Consider the following 22,446-nt stretch of genomic DNA (forward strand, 5'->3'; position numbering starts at 1 on the left):
ATATCACCAAAACAATGGATTTATGCTAAACCCCAAAATTCCAATGTTCCGATATGTATCATCTCCCTCGTTGGATGAGAAATTCAATTATTTCAGAGCGCTGAATAACTTTAAAGTACAGTACATTCATTTATAATAAATCAGAGCTCTACAAATTAACAGCAATTACTCCTGTTACTGGAACTCTCTGAAAAGGGGTAAATTATCCACCTGCGTCCCTGGAATATCATACGACTAATAGTGGACATTCTGTGGTGTGCACGGTCAGTCTGCAGCCTGAGGCTCCTCTCCTCCATCACACGACTACCATATGTCTACCGGTACTGGCCACTGCCATTAAAGACAGCAGTAAGTACAATGATCTGGCAACGAGTGTCCTAGAACCCAGTGTGGAGCCTCAGGTTCACCAAGCAGAACTTCCACAATTTCATTAGACTCGTAAGGTGTTTGGACGAGTTCCAACACCCCGACCATAATCCTCGAGTGTCGTTAGCACAAACCTTATCCCAATTGTCCTTGGTCTCTTCCCTGATTCCTGCCTGAGAAGCAGCCAGACGTGGTGGGTTTTCTATACTTGTTTTACAGGAGCCCACGAATCACATACGACTTTACTCTCATCATATATCAGATTCTTCCCTGGTCTACAAAACTCCAACCACCCCTCACAACTCCCAGTATTAAATTTGCCGTTTGTGCGGTGACCGGACTTCTTTCTTCCCTCTATAAGGAATCCTCTCCCCCTCCCACTTACTGCATATGTTCCATTAGGGGATTACTGCAGAGCCCTTAAATTTAAAGGGGCCCTAACTACTCCCCCAATCAGTGCTCTCTATTCACAATCTCTCTATTATGTAGTGTTTTACTTAGTAATATGTTTCCAAGGTCATCATTTACCCCACCAGGTGGGAGACAGAACCCTCCATATGAGCGATGTTTTCTCTTTGTCTGTAATCCGTCTATCTTGTGTAAGGAAAACTGATGGCCAGTGTTCCGCCAGTATTCCCTGTTGATATTGGCGATATAATGTGGGCGCGCACATGTTCCGTCTGTTCTCTCTATTCTGCCTAAGGGTGTTGGATAGGCCAATGGATTAAAATAGTTCCCCAACGGCCCACGTGGGGTTCAGCCGCTCATACCCAATCAGAGGGGCTCTCACACGTTCTATTTGGTTATTACTGACAAACCGGAAGCCGAGCAAGTCAGCGTAACTCAAATGTGCTTTACTTTATTTTAAATCCCCTTGGATTAGGATCTAGGATTTAGGTGACGAACAGATTGGTGCAAGAAGGCGGGTGTGAGGGGGACTTTATTTAAATTAATGTTTTTTCCTGGTGTTCTCCTTTTTGTTTAGTTTTTATAGGATTTTTTTCTTGCTGCACTACAAGTCCCAGTAGGTCCTGGATGCCAGGGCATGCTGACACTTGTAGCTCTACAAGCACCGGAAACCCCTAGCAGTGTTGGGAAGGAACCGGCGAGATGACACCTACAACGTGTACACTTACTGACGGGCGTGTCATCCCCTCTGAATGTGCCCTTACATGGCGTGCTCATCCTTCCCCGTTACACCTCGCTCAGCCTACGGAGTGACAATCTGCGCAGTGACGCTGCTATGTATATACAGGAGCTGCAGCTGTCTGTCAGCGGTTCAGGAACAGATAAGGGAGATTCACAGGTCTCCTCTGACAATTACACAGTTACATTCCTGATTGTCAGATATGAGCATGAGAGTACCCCTGTTATACGAGGGCTCCTCTGTGGCTCAATGCATTTACTATGTCTGTATGTGCTCCCTGTATTCTCAGTACAGCGCTGTGTAATATGTTAGCACTATATAAGGCAGGTTTTCCATATCTCCTTGCTGGAGCACAGGTGTAATCATTACTGACTGACACATTGTAACAGATCCACAGGTGGTCCTAATTATGTCACATGTGATCCAGAAAACCTGCCCTGTTAGGGAGCCCTGAGGACTGGGGTTGGGAAACCCTGATATAAGGGATGATGAGGGTCAATATTCTCTGGCTCCCGCCTCCCTTCATATATAATATAATAAGTGTGTTCTCCAGAGGTGATATAAATCCGTCTATTATGGTCATGCAGAGCCGGTGGTATGATTGGTCTATATCAGGGGCCCGGGGTCCGGTGTGAGCTGTCTGTACTCACACACCAGCCGCCGGCTCGGGGAGTTGGCCACAGACAGGAAATTACTGCAGAGTTTAATAGGAAGGTGATGAGTGAGTCGCTCAGATAAAAGGGAAACTTCAAGGTTTTCCCAGAGAATAAGCTTCCCGGAGACCGACCTGCAGTAACCACTTCAGCGCTGAGTGGAACAGACGTATAATGAGCTCCGTGTCTGTAGTGCAAATCTACATCTGTGCATTATTCAGCGTTCTGTATACAGAAGCTCTTATTAGTGTTACGTTGTTTCATTACAGGTAGGGAAATGTATTTGATTTGCACATAACATATTAAGGGGCCTATTCTAAATCTAAGAATCCTGTAAATTTATTAATTGTGCATTGCTGCAGATATCACAGAGCAGATATCATAGAGCTTCTGCTTTGCATTTTTTTTTAAATACAGAGCAGTCTCCATAAATGTCTACTCCGCAATTTAACAAGGGATGAAAAGGCATTTACACCTACGGTAATTTACGCCAGCTCAGTCGCATACAGCTCAGACGCATACAGCTCAGTCGCATACAGCTCAGTCGCATACAGCTCAGACACATACAGCTCAGGCGCATACAGCTCAGACGCATACAGCTCAGACGCATACAGACACAGCTCAGGTGCATACAGACACAGCTCAGGCGCATACAGCTCAGGCGCATACAGCTCAGGCGCATACAGCTCAGGCGCATACAGACACAGCTCAGGTGCATACAGACACAGCTCAGGCGCATACAGCTCAGGCGCATACAGCTCAGTCGCATACAGCTCAGGCGCATACAGCTCAGACGCATACAGCTCAGGCGCATACAGACACAGCTCAGGTGCATACAGCTCAGGCGCATACAGCTCAGACACATACAGCTCAGGCGCACACAGACACAGCTCAGGTGCATACAGCTCAGGCGCATACAGACACAGTTCAGGCGCATACAGCTCAGGTGCATACAGCTCATGCGCATTCAGCTCAGGCGCATACAGACACAGCTCAGGCGCATACAGCTCATGCGCATTCAGCTCAGGCGCATACAGACACAGCTCAGGCGCATACAGCTCATGCGCATTCAGCTCAGGCGCATACAGACACAGCTCAGGCGCATACAGCTCAGGCGCATACAGCTCATGCGCATTCAGCTCAGGCGCATACAGACACAGCTCAGGCGCATACAGACACAGCTCAGGCGCATACAGCTCAGGCGCATACAGACACAGCTCAGGAACATACAGCTCAGGCGCATACAGCTCAGGCGCAAACAGCTCAGACGCATACAGCTCAGACACTATTACCGTATACAGGGCCGCCATTAGGGGGGTACGGGGGGTACTGTTGTACCGGGACCAGGCTCACCAGGGGGCCCGGTACAACAGCTTAGCACAGACTTACCTGGGGCCCGCCGCTGGTCTCCGCTATTCTGTCTTCAGCCTCATGCGCATTCAGCTCAGGCGCATACAGCTCAGTCGCATACAGACACAGCTCAGGCGCATACAGCTCAGGCGCATACAGCTCATGCGCATTCAGCTCAGGCGCATACAGACACAGCTCAGGCGCATACAGACACAGCTCAGGCGCATACAGACACAGCTCAGGCGCATACAGACACAGCTCAGGCGCATTCAGCTCAGGCGCATACAGCTCATGCGCATACAGCTCAGGCGCATACAGCTCAGGCGCATACAGACACAGCTCAGGCGCATACAGCTCAGGCGCACACAGCTCATGCGCATTCAGCTCAGGCGCATACAGACACAGCTCAGGCGCATACAGCTCAGGCGCATACAGCTCAGGCGCATACAGCTCAGACGCATACAGCTCAGGCGCATACAGCTCAGGCGCATACAGACACAGCTCAGGTGCATACAGCTCAGGCACATACAGCTCAGGCGCATACAGACACAGCTCAGGTGCATACAGCTCAGGCGCATACAGACACGGCTCAGGCGCATACAGCTCAGGCGCATACAGCTCAGGCGCATACAGACACAGCTCAGGCGCATACAGCTCATGCGCATTCAGCTCAGGCGCATACAGACACAGCTCAGGCGCATACAGCTCAGGCGCATACAGCTCAGGCGCATTCAGCTCAGGCGCATACAGCTCATGCGCATTCAGCTCAGGCGCATACAGCTCAGGCGCATACAGACACAGCTCAGGCGCATACAGCTCAGGCGCATACAGCTCATGCGCATTCAGCTCAGGCGCATACAGACACAGCTCAGGCGCATACAGACACAGCTCAGGCGCATACAGCTCAGGCGCATACAGACACAGCTCAGGTGCATACAGCTCATGCGCATTCAGCTCAGGCGCATACAGCTCAGACGCATACAGCTCAGGCGCATACAGCTCAGACACTATTACCGTATACAGGGCCGCCATTAGGGGGGTACGGGGGGTACTGTTGTACCGGGCCCGAGCTCACCAGGGGGCCCGGTACAACAGCTTAGCACAGACTTACCTGGGGCCCGCCGCTGGTCTCCGCTATTCTGTCTTCAGCCTGGCTGTCACCGTGACAGCCAGGCACCAGGATCCGATCGCAGGGGTGGAGGATTCATTCCCCCTGCGATCATGTGCTCTGCCTGTGACAGATCACATGATTCCTCCATCGGATCCTGGTGCCTGGCTGTCACGGTCACCATGTTACAATACAAGGGGTGCAAATTAGTTTTCTGTTTTGCACATAAGTTAAATACTGACTGTTTTTCATGTAACACACAAATACTTGATAGCTTATTTGTACACTGACTTTTAAAGTTGATATTTGTGTGCTACATGAAAAAACAGTCAGTATTTAACTTATGTGCAAAACAGAAAACTAATTTGCACCCCTTGTATTGTAACATGGTTTTGTCCAGGAGACTGAAATAAGAAGTTTCTCAAGTTAAGATCCTTAATGAATCAGGCCCCAGTGATCATATACTGATTCTATAGTGATACTATTGTAATAATACATTAATTTTATCCTGATAATATAGTGATAATACAGTTATAATACAGTGATAATATACTGATAATACAGTTATAATACAGTGATACTATAGTGGTAATACAGGGAATTGTAGAATGGCTGCTTAGTGTGTATAGTTCTAAGTCTGTTAGTTACAAGTGTATTAAGATTTAAATAACATAATTCTGAGTTATACCGGAGTTTAAAAGGAGGAAACAGGAGAAGAACATTCTATCCAACACCACAGCCACACGAGGACAACAGTCAGGAATCACCTGAAGCTCCATATTCTACTCCTGATGTTTCCATCTCTCCTGGCTTCAGGCTTCACACCACCAGATGACTGTTCAGTTCATGAAAATTTGTTTTATCTGTCAGTCTAATTTCCCTGCAACCAGTGGCGGGCTGGGCAGAGGGGCATCTGTCCCCCGGGCCATTTGATCTGGTACAATTTCGGGCCGCCACCACGCCGTGGATGAATACGGTGCTGTCCGCATAAACTGACTACAACCCAGCGCAAAGGCGGCTGCATCACATGACACCCAATGCGGCCGCCTGTGCGCTGGGTTGTAGTAAGTTTATGCGGACAGCACCGCATTCATCCCCGGCTGGGGGGGGTGCGGGGGTGCAGCGGCATACAGTATTCTGTATATGCGGACGGCACCGCATTCATCCACGGCTGGGGGGGGTGCGGGGGTGCAGCGGCATACAGTATTCTGTATATGCGGACGGCACCGCATTCATCCCCGGCTGGGGGGGGTGCGGGGGTGCAGCGGCATACAGTATTCTGTATATGCGGACAGCACCGCATTCATCCCCGGCTGGGGGGGGGGGTGCGGGGGTGCAGCGGCATACAGTATTCTGTATATGCGGACAGCACCGCATTCATCCCCGGCTGGGGGGGGGGGGGTGCGGGGGTGCAGCGGCATACAGTATTCTGTATATGCGGACGGCACCGCATTCATCCCCGGCTGGGGGGGGTGCGGGGGTGCAGCGGCATACAGTATTCTGTATATGCGGACAGCACCGCATTCATCCCCGGCTGGGGGGAGGTGCGGGGGTGCAGCGGCATACAGTATTCTGTATATGCGGACAGCACCGCATTCATCCCCGGCTGGGGGGGGTGCGGGGGTGCAGCGGCATACAGTATTCTGTATATGCGGACTGCACCGCATTCATCCCCGGCTCGGGGGGGTGCGGGGGTGCAGCGGCATACAGTATTCTGTATATGCGGACGGCACCGCATTCATCCGGCTGGGGGGGGTGCGGGGGTGCAGCGGCATACAGTATTCTGTATATGCGGACAGCACCGCATTCATCCCCGGCTGGGGGGGGGGGGGGTGCGGGGGTGCAGCGGCATACAGTATTCTGTATATGCGGACAGCACCGCATTCATCCACGGCTGGGGGGGGTGCGGGGGTGCAGCGGCATACAGTATTCTGTATATGCGGACAGCACCGCATTCATCCCCGGCTGGGGGGGGGTGCGGGGGTGCAGCGGCATACAGTATTCTGTATATGCGGACGGCACCGCATTCATCCCCGGCTGGGGGGGGGTGCGGGGGTGCAGCAGCATACAGTATTCTGTATATGCGGACGGCACCGCATTCATCCACGGCTGGGGGGGGGTGCGGGGGTGCAGCGGCATACAGTATTCTGTATATGCGGACAGCACCGCATTCATCCCCGGCTGGGGGGGGGGGTGCGGGGGTGCAGCGGCATACAGTATTCTGTATATGCGGACAGCACCGCATTCATCCCCGGCTGGGGGGGGTGCGGGGATGCAGCGGCATTCAGTATTCTGTATATGCGGACAGCACCGCATTCATCCCCGCCTGGGGGGAAAGCGGGGGTGCAGCGGCATACAGTATTCTGTATATGCGGACAGCACCGCATTCATCCCCGGCTGGGGGGGGCTGCGGGGGTGCAGCGGCATACAGTATTCTGTATATGCGGACAGCACCGCATTCATCCCCGGCTGGGGGGGGTGCGGGGGTGCAGCGGCATACAGTATTCTGTATATGCGGACAGCACCGCATTCATCCCCGCCTGGGGGGAAAGCGGGGGTGCAGCGGCATACAGTATTCTGTATATGCGGACAGCACCGCATTCATCCCCGGCTGGGGGGGGCTGCGGGGGTGCAGCGGCATACAGTATTCTGTATATGCGGACAGCACCGCATTCATCCCCGGCTGGGGGGGCTGCGGGGGTGCAGCGGCATACAGTATTCTGTATATGCGGACAGCACCGCATTCATCCCCGGCTGGGGGGGCTGCGGGGGTGCAGCGGCATACAGTATTCTGTATATGCGGACAGCACCGCATTCATCCCCGGCTGGGGGGGCTGCGGGGGTGCAGCGGCATACAGTATTCTGTATATGCGGACAGCACCGCATTCATCCCCGGCTGGGGGGGGTGCGGGGGTGCAGCGGCATACAGTATTCTGTATATGCGGACAGCACCGCATTCATCCCCGGCTGGGGGGGGTGCGGGGGTGCAGCGGCATACAGTATTCTGTATATGCGGGCAGCACCGCATTCATCCCCGGCTTGGGGGGAAAGCGGGGGTGCAGCGGCATACAGTATTCTGTATATGCGGACAGCACCGCATTCATCCCCGGCTGGGGGGGGTGCGGGGGTGCAGCGGCATACAGTATTCTGTATATGCGGACAGCACCGCATTCATCCCCGGCTTGGGGGAGGGGTGCGGGGGTGCAGCGGCATACAGTATTCTGTATATGCGGACAGCACCGCATTCATCCCCGGCTGGGGGGGTGCGGGGGTGCAGCGGCATACAGTATTCTGTATATGCGGACAGCACCGCATTCATCCCCGGCTGGGGGAGGGGGTGCGGGGGTGCAGCGGCATACAGTATTCTGTATATGCGGACAGCACCGCATTCATCCCCGGCTGGGGGGGGTGCGGGGGTGCAGCGGCATACAGTATTCTGTATATGCGGACGGCACCGCATTCATCCACGGCTGGGGGGGGTGCGGGGGTGCAGCGGCATACAGTATTCTGTATATGCGGACAGCACCGCATTCATCCACGGCTGGGGGGGGTGCGGGGGTGCAGCGGCATACAGTATTCTGTATATGCGGACAGCACCGCATTCATCCCCGGCTGGGGGGGGGGGGTGCGGGGGTGCAGCGGCATACAGTATTCTGTATATGCGGACGGCACCGCATTCATCCACGGCTGGGGGGGGGTGCGGGGGTGCAGCGGCATACAGTATTCTGTATATGCGGACAGCACCGCATTCATCCACGGCTGGGGGGGGTGCGGGGGTGCAGCGGCATACAGTATTCTGTATATGCGGACAGCACCGCATTCATCCCCGGCTGGGGGGGGGGTGCGGGGGTGCAGCGGCATACAGTATTCTGTATATGCGGACGGCACCGCATTCATCCCCGGCTGGGGGGGGTGCGGGGGTGCAGCGGCATACAGTATTCTGTATATGCGGACGGCACCGCATTCATCCCCGGCTGGGGGGGGTGCGGGGGTGCAGCGGCATACAGTATTCTGTATATGCGGACAGCACCGCATTCATCCCCGGCTGGGGGGGGGTGCGGGGGTGCAGCGGCATACAGTATTCTGTATATGCGGACAGCACCGCATTCATCCCCGGCTGGGGGGGGGTGCGGGGGTGCAGCGGCATACAGTATTCTGTATATGCGGACAGCACCGCATTCATCCACGGCTGGGGGGGGGTGCGGGGGTGCAGCGGCATACAGTATTCTGTATATGCGGACAGCACCGCATTCATCCCCGGCTGGGGGGGGGGTGCGGGGGGTGCAGCGGCATACAGTATTCTGTATATGCGGACAGCACCGCATTCATCCCCGGCTGGGGGGGGTGCGGGGGTGCAGCGGCATACAGTATTCTGTATATGCGGACAGCACCGCATTCATCCCCGGCTGGGGGGGGTGCGGGGGTGCAGCGGCATACAGTATTCTGTATATGCGGACAGCACCGCATTCATCCCCGGCTGGGGGGGGTGCGGGGGTGCAGCGGCATACAGTATTCTGTATATGCGGACAGCACCGCATTCATCCCCGGCTGGGGGGGGTGCGGGGGTGCAGCGGCATACAGTATTCTGTATATGCGGACAGCACCGCATTCATCCACGGCTGGGGGGGGGGGTGCGGGGGTGCAGCGGCATACAGTATTCTGTATATGCGGACGGCACCGCATTCATCCCCTGGCTGGGGGGGGTGCGGGGGTGCAGCGGCATACAGTATTCTGTATATGCGGACAGCACCGCATTCATCCACGGCTGGGGGGGGGGGTGCGGGGGTGCAGCGGCATACAGTATTCTGTATATGCGGACAGCACCGCATTCATCCCCGGCTGGGGGGGGGTGCGGGGGTGCAGCGGCATACAGTATTCTGTATATGCGGACAGCACCGCATTCATCCCCGGCTGGGGGGGGGGGTGCGGGGGTGCAGCGGCATACAGTATTCTGTATATGCGGACAGCACCGCATTCATCCCCGGCTGGGGGGGTGCGGGGGTGCAGCGGCATACAGTATTCTGTATATGCGGACAGCACCGCATTCATCCCCGGCTGGGGGGGGGGGGTGCGGGGGTGCAGCGGCATACAGTATTCTGTATATGCGGACAGCACCGCATTCATCCCCGGCTGGGGGGGTGCGGGGGTGCAGCGGCATACAGTATTCTGTATATGCGGACAGCACCGCATTCATCCACGGCTGGGGGGGGGTGCGGGGGTGCAGCGGCATACAGTATTCTGTATATGCGGACAGCACCGCATTCATCCCCGGCTGGGGGGGGTGCGGGGGTGCAGCGGCATACAGTATTCTGTATATGCGGACTGCACCGCATTCATCCACGGCTGGGGGGGGGTGCGGGGGTGCAGCGGCATACAGTATTCTGTATATGCGGACGGCACCGCATTCATCCCCGGCTGGGGGGCGGCTGGGGGGGTGCAGCGGCATACAGTATTCTGTATATGCGGACGGCACCGCATTCATCCCCGGCTGGGGGGCGGCTGGGGGGGTGCAGCGGCATACAGTATTCTGTATATGCGGACAGCACCACATTCATCCACGGCTGGGGGGGGGGGGGTGCGGGGGTGCAGCGGCATACAGTATTCTGTATATGCGGACAGCACCACATTCATCCACGGCTGGGGGGGGGGTGCGGGGGTGCAGCGGCATACAGTATTCTGTATATGCGGACGGCACCGCATTCATCCCCGGCTGGGGGGGGGTGCGGGGGTGCAGCGGCATACAGTATTCTGTATATGCGGACAGCACCGCATTCATCCCCGGCTGGGGGGGGTGCGGGGGTGCAGCAGCATACAGTATTCTGTATATGCGGGCGGCACCGCATATACAGGGGAAAAAAAATAGCCAGCCTAAAAGTGCTACAGGGCTCCTCCCATAGCCTACAGGAGCCCTGTAGCAACCAATCACTGAGGGCCAGGGTGTCAACTATTTTGTACGCAGCGGCCAGATTGATTTTCCTTGCAAAATGTTCTTCCTCTGCTGATCCACTCTGTCAGTCTCTACATTGGTTGCCTGTATTTCAACGAATCCAAAATAAAATTCTTCTACTAACATATAAGGCCATCAACAAAATTGCACAGACATAAATCTCCTCACTTGTCTCAAAATATCTCCCAACTCCACACCTCCGTTCTGCACAAGATCTGTGTCTTCCACTCTCATCACATCCTCCCATTCCCGGTTACAGGACTTTTTTCAGGCTTCCTTTGTGGAATTCCTGATGTCAGTTGGTCCCCTCATCCATGTATCCATCACCTCCTGTATGGAGCCCCTCACCCATGTACCCATCACCTCCTGTATGGAGCCCCTCATCCATGTATCCATCACCTTCTGTATGGAGCCCCTCACCCATGTACCCATCACCTCCTGTATGGAGCCCCTCACCCATGTAGCCATCACCCCCGTATGGAGCCCCTCACCCATGTACCCATCACCTCCTGTAGGGAGCCCCTCACCCATGTAGCCATCACCCCCGTATGGAGCCCCTCACCCATGTAGCCATCACCTCCTGTATGGAGCCCCTCACCCATGTAGCCATCACCCCCGTATGGAGCCCCTCACCCATGTATCCATCACCTCCTGTATGGAGCCCCTCACCCATGTATCCATCACCCCCGTATGGAGCCCCTCACCCATGTATCCATCACCTCCTGTATGGAGCCCCTCACCCATGTATCCATCACCTCCTGTATGGAGCCCCTCACCCATGTAGCCATCACCTCCTGTATGGAGCTCCTCACCCATGTAGCCATCACCTCCTGTATGGAGCCCCTCACCCATGTATCCATCACCTCCTGTATGGAGCTCCTCACCCATGTAGCCATCACCTCCTGTATGGAGCCCCTCACCCATGTACCCATCACCTCTTGTATGGAGCCCCTCACCCATGTAGCCATCACCTCCTGTATGGAGCCCCTCACCCATGTAGCCATCGCCTCCTGTATGGAGCCCCTCACCCATGTATCCATCACCTCCTGTATGGAGCCCCTCACCCATGTACCCATCACCTCCTGTATGGAGCCCCTCACCCATGTAGCCATCACCTCCTGTATGGAGCCCCTCACCCATGTAGCCATCACCTCCTGTATGGAGCCCCTCACCCATGTACCCATCACCTCCTGTATGGAGCCCCTCACCCATGTACCCATCACCTCCTGTATGAGCCCCTCACCCATGTATCCATCACCTCCTGTATGGAGCCCCTCACCCATGTATCCATCACCTCCTGTATGGAGCTCCTCACCCATGTACCCATCACCTCCATACAGGAGGTGATGGGTACATGGAGCTCCTCACCCATGTACCCATCACCTCCATACAGGAGGTGATGGGTACATGGGTGAGGAGCTCCATGTACCCATGTACCCATACAGGAGGTGATGGGTACATGGGTACATGGAGCTCCTCACCCATGTACCCATCACCTCCTGTATGGAGCCCCTCACCCATGTAGCCATCACCTCCTGTATGGATCCCCTCACCCATGTACCCATCACCTCCTGTATGGAGCCCCTCACCCATGTATCCATCACCTCCTGTATGGAGCCCCTCACCCATGTAGCCATCACCTCCTGTATGAAGCCCCTCACCCATGTACCCATCACCTCCTGTATGGAGCCCCTCACCCATGTACCCATCACCTCCTGTATGGAGCCCCTCACCCATGTATCCATCACCTCCTGTATGGAGCCCCTCACCCATGTAGCCATCACCTCCTGTATGGAGCCCCTCACCCATGTATCCATCACCTCCTGTATGGAGCCCCTCACCCATGTAGCCATCACCTCCTGTATGGAGCCCCTCACCCATGTACCCATCACCTCCTGTATGGAGCCCCTTACCCATGTACCCATCACCTCCTGTATTGAGCCCCTCACCCATGTAGCCATCACCTCCTGTATGGAGCCCCTCACCCATGTGATATGCAGTAATATTACATTCTCTGCCTGTCACTGCGTCATAATGCGTCTGAGTATCAGTAGTGACAGGTAGATGGATGACGCTGGTAACGACACAGCTGCCATTTATCACTTCATCCAAAATGAAATTAATCCACAAATGCAGGAGAGTCTCATAACCCAGGCAGTCCACACACCTAGTAAAGAAGACCACGTATGTTACACAAGTGTTATTAATGTGGTCTATGCAGGATTTGGGGGCCACACAAAGACTTGCAGGGCCCTGCAGATGCCTATCGGACAGCGCTGATTTAACCCTTGCTTGTTCTTGTAGCATTAGAGCCCAGACGTCAGTAAATCACAAACGTATGTGTGCCATCATTATCTATAGCTGCTGATCTATTGTATATAGAAATACAGATGATTTTACATAATATTCGTACATAAAACAAATCTGTGGATGTAACAGAGGGATAACGGTGATATTATAAATACATTGTATCACAGTTATTATCTGTAACAAGATTAATTCCTGGGAACTGTCACATCAATACTGGATGAAAACACATCTGCTCATTCAGACTATAACTCTATATACAGTGCAGCGATATAACACACATATATATAATACTGTATATACTGGTATCACTATAACTCTATATACAGTGTAGCGATATAACACATATATATAATACTGTATATACTGGTATCACTATAACGCTATATACAGTGTAGCCATATAACACATATATATAATACTGTATATACTGGTATCATTATAACTCTATATACAGTGTAGCGATATAACACACATATATAATACTGTATATATTGATATCACTATAACGCTATATACAGTGTAGCCATATAACACACATATATAATACTGTATATACCGATATCACTATAACTCTATATACAGTGCAGCGATATAACACACATATATATAATTCTGTATATACCGGTATCACTATAACTCTATATACAGTGCAGCGATATAACACACATATATAATACTGTATATACTGGTATCACTATAACGCTATATAGAGTGTAGCCATATAACACACATATATATAATACTGTATATACTGGTATCACTATAACGCTATATACAGTGCAGCGATATAACACACATATATAATACTGTATATACTGGTATCACTATAACGCTATATACAGTGTAGCCATATAACACACATATATAATACTGTATATACTGGCATCGCTTTAATGCTATATACAGTGCAGCGATATAACACATATATAATACTGTATATACTGGTATCACTATAACGCTATATACAGTGTAGCCATATAACACATATATATAATACTGTATATACCGGTATCACTATAACGCTATATACAGTGTAGCCATATAACACATATATAATACTGTATATACCGGTATCACTATAACGCTATATACAGTGTAGCGATATAACACATATATAATACTGTATATACTGGTATCACTATAACGCTATATACAGTGTAGCCATATAACACACATATATAATACTGTATATACTGGTATCACTATAACGCTATATACAGTGTAGCCATATAACACACATATATAATACTGTATATACTGGTATCACTATAACGCTATATACAGTGTAGCGATATAACACATATATAATACTGTATATACCGGTATCACTATAACGCTATATACAGTATAGCGATATAACACATATATAATACTGTATATACCGCTATCACTATAACGCTATATACAGTGTAGCCATATAACACACATATATAATACTGTATATACTGGTATCACTATAACGCTATATACAGTGTAGCCATATAACACACATATATACATAGATTCTCCAAGATTTATAGCATATTGGATCTGTTCTCCCAGTTTTGTACATACCAACGACGGTCAGCAGCATATTATCCAGTAATAGGGCAATAAAGACAATGAGCAGGATTAATTTTCGAGACTGTCTGCCCTCCCGCAGCCACCGCAATAAGCTGAATTCTGTGATAGACATGGTGAGGAACCAGCTTAATTCTGCAAATAAAGAGAAGGGAGATAGTGAAAATTAAACTGGATGTACTCCCTGCTCCAGGTACCACCTGTGTATATATATATATATATATCTTTTATATATATATATATATATATATATATATATCACATCCACGCACAGTGCTCTCTGACACTTATTGCAGCACATAGTATATAAAGTGTATATCACAGTCAGATACAGAATATTATTATGTCCCTGCGGAGGACAGAAGTAGACGAGGTTTGTAGAGTTAACTCTCCAGCTGCCACAGAACAGAGGTGCTGTCTCTGTCATGTTATATATATAATACAGGGTCTTACAAGACACAAAGGGATCCGGTTGGTCACAGAACAGATCTCTACGGATTTCTCTGATAAAAGTTTTGCATGAAATAATGATTTTCCTCTGTGCTCCCGGGAAGAGCTGGGATCAGACATCTCCATCCAGCAAACATCTAGGACACAATCACTGAGGAAGGTAAAGTGCGATCAGACAGCAACGCGATGTATTGTCCAACAAGATAAGGAAATCAGACAATTCAATTACATTCTCTTCAAGACCAGAGATTTATTCCTGTCTTCAGAAAGCAAATTATACAGAATAATTGAATATATCTGGATGAAATATATCTGCCCAATAAATGTTATTACAGAGTATTATGGAGCAGGACTGTGAAAGGAGGTTATCTGGAATATAGGGCAATGCTCAGACTTCCTGAGGTGCTGGAGGCTCTATCCTGATACATTAACATGTAAAACTCCAGATACAAGAAGCTGAGAAGTGTTAGGAGAGGTCGGAGGGAGACTCACCTGGACTCCTCAGGCTGCAGACAGGAGGTGAGTGAAGCTGTGAGGCTCAGGAGAGGAGGGCACACTGAGACCCTCTTACCCACCTTCTCCCTGACGTCACTGCCCCTTGTAGGCTGCTCCTCTCTGGGCTGGAGGGTGATACGCCAGCAGGAAAGTGTGTGAAGGTCTGGACCATTGTGTGACATAGTGTGTATATGATTGTTTGTGTCACTGAGTATGTGTATGAGTGTATGTGTGCTTGTGTGAGTGCAATACATGTGTATATATGTATGTATGACTGTATGTGTGTATGTATGTGACTTAGTGTGAGTGTGTATATGTATATATGTGTGTCTGAGTGTGTGTGTGTATGTGTGTGTAACTGAGTATGAGTGTATGTGTGTGTGACTTAGTGTGAGTGTGTATATGTATATATGTATATATGTGTGTGTCTAAGTGTGTGTGTGTGTGTGTGTGTATATGTGTGTAACTGAGTATGACTGTATGTGTGTATGTGACTTAGTGTGAGTGTGTATATGTATATATGTATATATATATATGTGTGTCTGAGTGTGTATGTATGTGTGTGTAACTGAGTATGTACATGAGTGTATGTGTGCTTGTGTGTTGCTCAACTGCAATACATGTGTGTATATGTATGTATGGGTGTGTATGTGTGTATGGGTGTGTGTGAGTGTGTATATATATGTGGCAGTGTGTGTTAATGGGTGTGGTGTGTGTGTATGTATGGGTGTGTGTGATTGGGTGTGAGTGTGTATATATATGGCAGTGTGTGTTAATGGGTGTGGTGTGTGTGTGTGTGTACATGTGTGTGCGGGTGTGTGTATGTGTGTATTTCTAGCACACACTCTCTGCTTCTCGGACTAGGTCACACGTTGCAGAGATCAAATGGTGAAGTAAAGGTATCACTGCCGGCCATCATACAGCTACAACTGTGTACAGAGTAATATCTCCCACACCGGGGATGAATGGATGGGTCTGGACCCCAGACATGGGAGATAAATAATTATGCATGAGTGTGAGTGTGAGTATGCATAAGTGTTTGAGAGTATTTGTGTGAGTGACCGCGTTTCGGTGTGTGTGAGAGTAAATATGTATGAGTGTGGCTGAGTGAGTTTGGGTCAGTGAATATATGAAATTAAATGAGTATGGGTCACCTAGTCAATGTGTTCGAGTGAGTATTGGTCAGTGAGTATATAAAATTGAGTGAGTATAGGTCTGTGAGTATATGTGATTCAGTGAGTTTATGAGATTGAGTGAGTATGGTTCAGTCAATATATTATTATTTTTTATTATTGTAGATTTGTTAGTGGCCACAGTGCTCCGCAGCGCCGCACACTAGGGAAAACAGGACATACATAAAACAGGGACATACAAGGCAGACAAAATAAATACAGACATGAAAACAAAGGGTATAAAGGACCCTGCTCATTAGAGAGCTTACATTCTAAGTGGAAGAGGGTAGAGCTGAAACAAGAGGAGCGAGTGTGGCTCAGAGTGGAGATTGGGACAGTTGTGAGGGTGTATTAATGTAAATAGTGTTATCGGGGATGAGGTCACCTCTAAAAAAGAGATGGGTTTTCAAAGAGCGTCTAAAGACTTGAAGGCTGTGGGAGAGTCTGATTGAGTGTGGTAGGGAATTCCATAAGTGGGGAGCAGCACGGGAGAAGTCTTGTAGGTGGGAGTGAGAGGTGGTTATCAGAGATGAGACAATGCGCAGGTCAGAGGTAGATCTAAGAGGGCAGGAGGGAGAGTATTTTGATATGAGATTTGAGATGTATGAAGGGGTGTTGTTGTTGAGGACTTTGTAGGTAAGGGTGAGTAATTTGAATTTTATTCTGGGGGACACAGGGAGCCTGTGTAGGGATTTGCGGAGTGGTGCAGCAGATGTGGAGCGGTGAGAGAGGAAGATCAGTCTTGCAGCAGCATTTAGGATGGATTGAAGTTTGGATATGTCTGTGTTGGGAATGCTAAATAGCAGGAGGTTGCAATAATTAAGATGGGAGATGATGAGAGAATGGATAAGAATTTTGGTAACATGTTGAGTAAGAATAGGGCGTATTCTGGCAATGTTTTGAAGGTGGATTCGACAGGACTGGGAGAGATTCTGGATGTGAGGAATAAAGCAGAGGGTGGTGTCAAGTGTGACACCAAGACTTGGAAGCAATGACTTGGGAGACAGAGGAAATTGTGGTGTTATTGACAGAGAGATTTCTGGGCAGGTGGGAAGATAATGAGCTCTGTTTTGGAATTGTTGAGCTTTAGGTAGCGTTGGGACATCCATGTGAAGATATCTGAAAGACAGTTGGTTGCACAAGATATTACAGAAGGAGAGAGGGCAGGGGAAGAGATATAGATTTGGGTGTCATCAGTATAGAGGTGGGTCGTGAGGCCGAATGAGTGAATTAGTGCCCCAAGAGAAGAGATGTACAATGGAAAAAGTAAAGGGCCAAGAACAGAGCCTTGTGGGACCTCAACAGAAAATGGTAGTGGAGGGGAGGATGTGCCAGAGTTATAAACACTAGAGGAGCAGTTCGATAGCTAGGAAGTGAACCAGGAAAGAACTGTGTGAGATTTAGTGAGTATGGGTGTAAAGAAACGGGCATGATGTATGGAACCAGCGTTATAATAACCCCTTATTCTAATCTATACCCGGACTGCACTTTTTTCCCTGTTGTTATCAAGAAGTATCAGTGATGGAACTATAACATCTCCTTGAAAAGGTACTTCAGGGGTTAAATTCCACCTTCACAGGGAACACTCAGGAGTTCAGTGAATTAAGGTACTATTATTCCTTGTGTTTGTTCCCTATTGTCCATTAGTGAGCTCTACAGACAGGCAGGAGCTGGATCCAGCAGGGGTCACCTGAGGGAGGCTGGATAGGTTGAGAAGCCCTCCAATCGAGACCTTTTGCACCTCCCCTGTGAAGGGGAAGTTCCCAAGGTGGGATTATGTTAAGTGATAAAAGAGCCTATTCTGGGAACTGAGAGAGAGTGACTGACTTTGGCCAAGAGGTGATGCTCTGCTAGAGATTCTCTGTGGAACATATCTCACTGTATTTATTGGGACTGATTTCCTCACTTGCTGGACCTGCTGTTGTTAAGGGGTCGTGCTGTATTTAATACTGTTCTGCAGAATAAACCATCCATCTATTTTTTCTCTAATACCGTGTCTGAGTAATTTGGAAACCACGTATCCTCACAATGGGTCAGTGAGTATAGGAGATTGAGTGGGTGTGGATCAGTGAGTATATGAGATTGAGTGGGTAGGGATCATGTCCCGGAGACTCCCGGATGCCTGGAAGGACTGACCTAGGTTCTCGTACAAGGGTGGCCGCTTGGCTTAACTATGCATGGACGGAAGATCCTGCCTGGACGATCTGATTGTGTTGGTGGCCGGGGGAGAAGTTTTGCCGGAAAAGGCATTAACTGGTGGGATGTAGTGCGTACTGTTGCGATTCTTTTGGGGTAGGAGGCACTGTCTGGTGGAGGCTTACTGAGGAATTTTTAGGGTGGAGTGACTGGTGGAATTGGTTCAGTGACTTCTGTAAAGGGGGCAGTGTCTGGTGAAGTAGAGTAAGGAGTTATATAAGGGGGGTGCTGTCTGCTGGGCATGGGGTAAATGAGTTCTGATATGTTATGTTTCTGCTGCTCTGTTGTCTCAGAAATCCATTCCAGATTTTGCTGAATATCAGAGTTGTTGTATGTCTGTTGATGAGCAACCTCACTCACTGCTTCCTGAGCTGCTAATAAGGATTCCACATTACAGCTGATTTATCAGCTCTTGCAGGCTTATCACTGCTCACTACTTAGCAGCTGATCAGCCAACACTCTCTGCTCACATGATTCCTTCCCATCCGCTGATTGGCCAGAATCTCCACAAATACACTCATTGCTATTATTTCCTTGCTAGTGTTAGGTTTACCTAGGCTAGTTCATACATCTTTATCCTGAGATTTGATTATCTTCTGCTGCTAGATTTCTGTGCTTGACCTTGGCTTTATTTACTGGACCTTGCTGTTTAATCTCTGCCTGCCCTTCCACTCTCTGCCTGTTTATTGACTTTGTCTATCTCTCCTGTCCACTGTCCCATCTTTCCAATTGACCATTCTATTTTGTGTCCTGTTTTGTGCTGCGTGTTGCTCAATAACTGCCAGTCTCCTCACTCACTATCAATAACAGCTCTACTGGGATCAAGTCCAGGGGGCATCCACGTACCAATGAACAGTGTGATTCTGGGAAAGGTGAAAAACATTCCGCGCCATAGGTTCTGCATAGGGGTTATCAGTCGCTGATTGTGGGGTTCATAGCATGTTGGATGGACACTGTCTGATGAAAGTGGGGTAAGGAACTCTGCATGGGGACACTGTCTGTTGGACGTTGGATAAGGAGCTCTGTATGGGGGGTACTGTGTGGTAGATATGGGGTAAGGAGCTCTATATGGGGGGGCTCTGTCTGGTGGACATTAGGTAAGGAGCTCTGTATGGGGGGGCTCTGTCTGGTGAAAGTGGGATAAGGAGCTCTGTATGGGGGCACTGCTGGTGGACGTGGGGCAAGAAGTTCTATTTGGGGGGTACTGTCTGGTCGACATTGGGTGAGATGTTCTGTATGGGGGGCACTGTCTGGTGGATGTGGGGTAATGAGTTCTGTATGGGGGGCATTGTCTGGTGGATGTGGGGTAAGGAGCTCTGTATGGGGGCACTGTCTGGTGGACATTGGGTAAGGAGCTCTGTATCAGTGGGCACTGTCTGGTGGAAGTGGGGTAATGAGCTCTGTATGGGCGGCACTGTCTGGTGGATGTGGGGTAAGGAGTTCTGTATGGGGGGGCACTGTCTGGTGGATGTGGGGTAATGAGCTCTGTATGGTGGGCACTGTCTGGTGGAAGTGGGGTAAGGAGCTCTGTATGGAGGGCACTGTCTGGTGGATGTGGGGTAAGGAGCTCTGTATGGAGGGCACTGTCTGGTCAACGTGTGGTAAGGAGTTCTGTATGGGGGGCACTGTCTGGTGGATGTGGGGTAAGGAGTTCTGTATGGGGGGGCACTGTCCTGGTGGACGTGGGGTAATGAGCTCTGTATGGTGGGCACTGTCTGGTGGACGTGGGGGTAAGAAGCTATGTATGGGGGGGCACTGTCTGGTGGACGTGGGGTAAGGAGCTCTGTATGGGGTGTGGGGCATGTGAGACACAACGTTGGCTATGTGCATGAGTCCGGATTAGCACTATGTAGCAGGTGCATATATCGGGGAACGCGGCTGCGGATATATGAAGTCATTTTTCATTATTCTTTTCTATTTATTTTTATATGCTTATGCATTTGTTTGCATACAATAGATTAGGTTCCGCTGGACACGCCCCTGGGTGGCACTAGTGACATTCATGGGTGGTGTTAGACATATTGGAGCAGCATACACACCCACTAGGAAATATGATGTGGGTGAGTGAGCGTTAGTAGTATACATGTGTGCCATCTCTCGGACATTTTCTGAGTTTGCAGAAACCAGGAAAAATTTGGATAAAATTTGGGTTTGTGTAGACCTTGGAAAAAGACTAATTTTAAATGACAATAAGTTACAATATACCAGACATTAGTCATCTGAGCGCAGTTTCTCCAGCGTACAATCTGTCTGCTCATGGCGGATATTTTCATCTGCACTGTACGAGGGATTGTCCTGTACATGCTGCAATTATTATTATTATTATTATATTACTATTATTAATATTATATTATTATTATTGTTATTGTTATTATTACTACGTTATATCCTCTGTATCACTCACCTGAGTTACTGTACTGATCACTGTAACACACAACACAATCTACTGTACAGCACAGAACACCGGGTCTGGGTCATTTCTGTGGCATTATATTATAGGGGAGAGAAAGTGTGATATCTGGAGGAATTTATTTTGTGAATTTGGCCTAAAAGTGAATTTACTTTTTTAAAAACTCATTTAAAATGTTTTTTTTTTACTAGATTTTTTATTTTCATCAAAATAAGTTGCATGGATATTTGTAAGATATAGTAAGGAGGAATTATTGTGTAATGCTGGATTCTTTACATTTTATAAAATGATTGTTTTGCATTATAAGAAAGGGATAATACTCCGATTTGATAATATCTTTTATTTCCCCAAGGTGACAGATTGACATCTTTTCATATTACAGTGGCCGCTGCGTTGTCTGTATCACGCTTCTATCACGGATATATTATGTTCCTCGGATCCTGCGAAGCTCCACATCCGCAGGTCACCGCGCACCGAGCAAGAGGAAATTACTGCACGTTTCTCATTATTAAAAAAACAGCAAAATGAATAAACCAGAGTCCGGAACTTTCCCTGGGAATAACGGACAGATGGCGGCAATGCCCAATCTCCACCGTGATTCTCCTATTCCTAAAAATACCGCGGGATCCACGTGCTCTGCAGTTATAGCACCGGGTACATAGACACGTGAAATGGTCCCGGTGTCAGTTCTCTTTATTGTCTTCCATTAAATAAACTACATTTAAGAATAAAACTCTTAACGTTGACTTTTGTTCTGCTGGAGGAATTAGACGTGAAGATGAATTATAAACCTTTGTGTTTCTGGTACAGAACACTGTGAAATGCTGGCAGTATGGAACATAAAACAAGGACAGATCGCTGTGTCTGCTTCCAATCAGGGCCAAGACCAGCCCTTGTCTTCCTGCGACATCCGTGGGGCTGGTCCTGCTCCCGGCTTCATACAGGTCCCCGAGTCTCCGAGGTCCCAGCTCCATCCTCAGTTTTATGGAAATGTGGTTTGAGCCGCAGTCTGGGAATATATCAATGTATAATATTATTAACTAATTCATAAATAAGCAGCGTGCCGACGGCTAATGAGATCTTTAAATAATATATAGTCTCAATGTGCTTCCTAAGTCAGCATCTTCCCCTCCGGAGCAGAAAAATTATTTCTGTTTGTGATTTAAATTTCCATTGTGTTTAGATGAGGTGTAACTGTGTTACTGAGGCTGATTACTTGGGGGCACATTTATCAATATTAACATAAATTGAAAAATAGTTTTCAATTCTTATCGCGATGATA

The 22,446-nt window shown here is 49.3% G+C and overlaps 1 protein-coding gene and 1 long non-coding RNA gene across 2 annotated transcripts in view; one reads left to right on the forward strand and one right to left on the reverse strand.

Annotated features, from left to right (window-relative positions):
* The window catches only part of SLC18A2 (solute carrier family 18 member A2), a 58,955-nt gene extending 43,489 nt beyond the window's left edge, over nt 1–15,466 (reverse strand). Inside the window, exons 1-2 of the mRNA XM_075215567.1 lie at nt 15,384–15,466; nt 14,436–14,576 (exon numbers count right to left, since the gene is read on the reverse strand). Of these exons, the coding sequence (XP_075071668.1) occupies nt 14,436–14,556 (121 nt within the window). The 5' untranslated portion in view covers nt 14,557–14,576; nt 15,384–15,466. The remainder of the gene's footprint in view (nt 1–14,435; nt 14,577–15,383) is intronic.
* Nucleotides 1–21,994, forward strand: part of LOC142160699 (uncharacterized) — a 46,323-nt gene extending 24,329 nt beyond the window's left edge. The window contains exon 4 of the long non-coding RNA XR_012693281.1: nt 21,517–21,994. This is a non-coding gene — a long non-coding RNA (uncharacterized LOC142160699). The remainder of the gene's footprint in view (nt 1–21,516) is intronic.
* Nucleotides 21,995–22,446: the final 452 nt, after the last annotated feature.

This window comes from Mixophyes fleayi, chromosome 6 (assembly GCF_038048845.1).
Source record: "Mixophyes fleayi isolate aMixFle1 chromosome 6, aMixFle1.hap1, whole genome shotgun sequence".
Taxonomy (NCBI): Eukaryota; Metazoa; Chordata; class Amphibia; order Anura; family Limnodynastidae; genus Mixophyes; species Mixophyes fleayi.